General features: G+C 45.6%; 1 protein-coding gene across 1 annotated transcript in view; it reads left to right on the plus strand.

The window, feature by feature from the left end:
- Window positions 1-1,948: 1,948 nt before the first annotated feature.
- The window catches only part of nipsnap1 (nipsnap homolog 1 (C. elegans)), a gene marked incomplete at both ends in the record, with an annotated part of 11,817 nt that continues 9,385 nt past the window's right edge, over window positions 1,949-4,380 (plus strand). The window contains 2 exons of the mRNA XM_080003768.1: window positions 1,949-2,025; window positions 3,460-3,502. Of these exons, the coding sequence (XP_079859894.1) occupies window positions 1,949-2,025; window positions 3,460-3,502 (120 nt within the window). The remainder of the gene's footprint in view (window positions 2,026-3,459; window positions 3,503-4,380) is intronic.

The following is a 4,380-nucleotide window of genomic DNA, read 5'->3' on the forward strand; positions in this document are numbered from 1 at the left end:
TATAAATGGACCTAAGTGCCAAACAAAGCGGGTTGAGAAGGCGGGAGAGAACGGTATTTATTAAGTAACACCCGGGTGACGCCGGTGGCGTCGGGCGGCTTTTCAGAACCGGAGCCGTTTATCGCTTTGCGTTAAGTGTGTTATACAATTTCTTCTGGATTTATTCCCTCGTCCCGAGTGATGAACGGCGTCGTCCTGTGAGTCCCAGCGTCGGCGTCTGTGTAAATAGACTCACGTTGGATATAAATTCAGACAAATGTTAATATTCCCGGCAGAGCATAAAACAAATAATACGATAATAAGACTTTATGGAAAAGTCAGGTCTATTATGGGAAATCAGTATGTTATGAAAATGAAATATAAGAATCGGGTATATTTTTTATTAAAAAAAAAAATGCAAAAATGATTGCTGGACCTTATATTTAAAATCAGCATACAAGTAGTGTAGTTTTTTTATCAATTTAAATAATACTTGTTTTGTTTTTTAAATACTGCAAATGCAATTTTAAGCATTAACAGTTTAATGTTGGAATTTATTTAATGGCAAGTTTGGCCTCAAAGTGCAGGGTGGGGAAATAATAGCAGCAGGATCCAGATCCAGCGTGTCACCTCAGCCACATTTTGCATTTTAGCTTCCCAAGCGGAGCATGAAACATAAAGTGTAGAGCTGCTCTGTTGTGACAATTTAAGCAAAACTGATGTCGGTTCTTATGGAAAATAAAAAATATTGACATACAAACGAAGTAGAACAAACGCATGAAATGCATTATTTTCACAGTGTGTCGTTGCAACTGATTCAACAGCATGAAATGTGAACAAGTCGGGTCACGAAACGCGTTGGAGGCCTGAAGCCCGCTTCACACCGGACACGACAAACGACAAGAACCAACAGGAAGTCCATTCATTCCCATGGAGAACTAATTTTCCCAGCAAACTCGACAAGTTCCGGAGTCGACAGCACAACCAGAGGTGACGTAGGTCAAGTTTTTTTCTATCTGAACTGGGCTCAAAGTGAAGTAAATAAGTCACGTATTTCAAAAATAATGACGTTATTTTCGTTAACATCAATATCAACAAATCACTTTATTATTGCGTTTATTTTATTTTTTTTTCCCCCTTTTGACAACACTTGTTAAACTCCCATTCACGCAACATGGCAAATGTCCAGCTGAGCAAACTACTCGCTGCTTTTCCAGGTAAACACGAGCTTTCCCATCTTCCTCCATAGAATTATTTTGGGATGCGAAACCCAGACGCAGTTCATCCGACGGCCACTAGGGGGAGGCTCCAACGCACACAACTCACACAACACTTCACATTTTACATTGCAGTATTCCAAGCAAAGCGTGAACCAAATGATAAAGCTGGTCTATCATAACAATGTCTGCAAATGTACAATAAAGCAGCAAAAAAAAAAACATATTCAGTCTTTTATGCGCTGTGTACCAGAGAACCTTGAATTGCCTTTGTGCAGGAAATGTGCTGTATTCATCGTCAGAGTTGCCTCCTTTTGCAGATAAACAAAGTAAAAACAAAATTAAACGTAAAGTGCACAATTTGAAGCGAGCGCCGCTTAATGTCGCAAATGACTGAAGAGACCTGGGAGCTGCCGGAGCCAGAGCGGTAACGCCGAACACCTGCGGCGGCATCGCGCTCATTAGCCGCGACTCCGCTAATTACGGCAAATGCGGCGTCTGGGCAAAGTGGCTCCGACGCGTCCGACTGACTGACACGTTCGGCGGAGCAAGAGTCAGAATAACAACACGGAGACGCGTCCCCAGCGGCCTCCTGCCTCAGGTGGATTGATTTATTGATAAGAGCGGAGTGAGGCCCACGTCCGCCTCGGTGGAGTTTTGGACTGTGGCTTTAGTAAAACATTAACCAGCGCCGCCCTGTTTAGCGCTGGAAAGGAACTGGCTTTCAGATTCCTCCCGGCGCCCGAAGGACGATGGTGACGGCCGGTCTTGTTCGGCCAAAGGGCCGCCTGTTGTACAAATGTTACGGGGACCTGCAGCAAGCGTCAAGGTAACGCCCTTAAATGTTTATTGATCTCGGCGTGCGTGAGACGGATCACTGGGCGATGACGCCTCGTCACATGGGAAGGCATACCTCCTTTTTTTTTTTTTAATGCTCTTAAATAAGCAAATTTTGAAATATTTGCCGAATTGCCAAATTCCGCACTTTTTTTTCTGAAATTGCATGATGGTGTCGTATAGCTGTTGTAAATAGTGCTGGTTAAATGAATAAAAAAGCTGTTTCCCATTAAACATTGCCTCTTCCTGCAAACTGAACTTTGTCCTCCAAGCGGCTCCTGTAGCTACCCAGCTTTTTCCCACCACGTGCACTTCTAAAATATAAACAAAAATTGTTTGTTTTTTTTATGGTTTTTTGCATCCATTCGGGGAAAAATAAATTCAGCTTGTTATCACGTTATATACGTTATAGCGTGACAAAGTCACGTATCACGTCTTTTTAAAACCACTTCACTCTGTTTTCACAAATAGGAGACAGGTTTCACGAATCAGAAAAGCTCTTTGAAAGGCAGCGCAGGCTTCTTATTACCACGTAGTCCGGGATTTGACGACCTCAGTAAGTGGAGCATGTTTTGGTCTGGTTGAGCCCTCCCTCCTCTGGGCCCTGCTCACCCAATCAAGCTCATCTTTGTCGTTCACAGCCGGTATTGAAATGCGCTGACAGAGCCTCCCGGCTGCAGCCGCGTTCCGATCCGGGTGAAACCCCGCCTGGTCCACTCCAAACCCGGGGGTTTAATTTCCAAACCCGGATTTTCCACTTCCGCTGGTTGGACGGAGGTGGAAGGCAGGAGGGATGTTGAGCGCTTTGTGAGGGCCACAGGTGGAAACCGTGGAGTGTGTAAAAAAGAAAAATCGTCTATCCCGAGATGATTTGAAGCCTCGAGTTTGGCTTTTCGCTCGCCACCATCTTGGCAGGAAACGGAGCCGGAGCTTCGTAGACCTGAGCAGCAGGGCGGAGTCTTGACTGGCTAAAAGAAGGGAATCATATTTAAACGTTGCATTCGGGATCCCCAAGAAGCTCCCCAAAGTCTCACGGCAAATTCGAAACTTCCAAAATTTGACGCTGGAAAAGCAGCAACAACAAAGTGACATCATCGCGCAGTTGATTTCCAACCAAAAACGACTTGGTGACTCCAGGGTTTGAAGACGGTGGAGAACCGGCAGCTCCTTGTGGCTTGGGGTTGCCAGATTTGAGACTTTTTCATCCGGAGATTGATGCTGCGGAGAATGCAGCGCGAGCTCCACAGGCGGCTCCGATGGGGGCGGAACAGCTGCAAGTTGGGAAGTCTGACAAAAGGGAAAGTTTGTGTGACTTGATTTTAAAGTGGTAATCCGTGAGATTATTAAATATATTGTATTTGATGTTCAGCCCGTATTTATTTAACTGCCACTTGATAAGACACAGCAGTGTTTTGTATGCTGCTAGGCAGCAGATACTGTTGCCGTTGCTGGTGGCGGGGTCCGCCACGGTGAGTTTGATGGAGCAGCACAGCTAGTTGTGGTCAGTAAACTGTCAACACGGATGAATATTCAAAAACGCGAGGAATCCACCCGACACGGACGATCTGGTGGATTAGCGCTTTAATGCTGCAATTTGAACTGCGGATACTTTTCTGTGATGAGCAAAGCTGACTGATGGCGGGAGGTGGATCCGTTCCCAGGTCCGAGGTGGATCCGCTCTGCTTCCCTTCCCCACCGTCGTTTCTGGTCCGCAGACATGGGTGTCACTTCGCTTCCGGACTGATTACGCTTCAAAAGGCTCATCATGAACTTCCCTCAGCGTCAGTAGACACTAGAAAAATGATTGTATGATTTGTGCTTCTGTCGTCGCTGTTCGTAGAGACAGACGCTGTCGTGGCTTTTGGAGAGTCACTTCTGGGGAAACCAGCGAAAACACGTCTTTGTTATCTGGTCGCGGCGAAGGGAGGTCCCCCGTTCAAATATCGATTGGACCGTCTGGTGCGTCCACGGGCCTCGGGGGGAATAACTGGCTCTTTCAATGCCGCCGCCCCGGACACTCTCTCCTCCAGAACCAATTTATTTTAAACATTCCCTGTAAAAATTTATGCTTTTCTTCCTTTTTCATTTTTTTTTTTTTTTTTTGCCAAACTGATTTCAGCTTCAACGTGCACAGCCTGAACATTGTTCTTTTTTCTGATCTCTGAATTGACTTTTGGGAACCACCGGGAATGTGGGTATTACGGGAGTGTGGGGGGTTGTGATTCGTCACGCCCACCCCAGTCAGATCTGATCGTCGTCTTCGTCATCATCATCATCATCATCATCATCATCATCATCATCATCATTCACAGTAATGGATGCATCAACTGGTTTTAATAACATTCTA

This window comes from Zeus faber (genome assembly GCF_960531495.2).
Source record: "Zeus faber genome assembly, chromosome: 7".
NCBI classification, from domain to species: domain Eukaryota; kingdom Metazoa; phylum Chordata; class Actinopteri; order Zeiformes; family Zeidae; genus Zeus; species Zeus faber.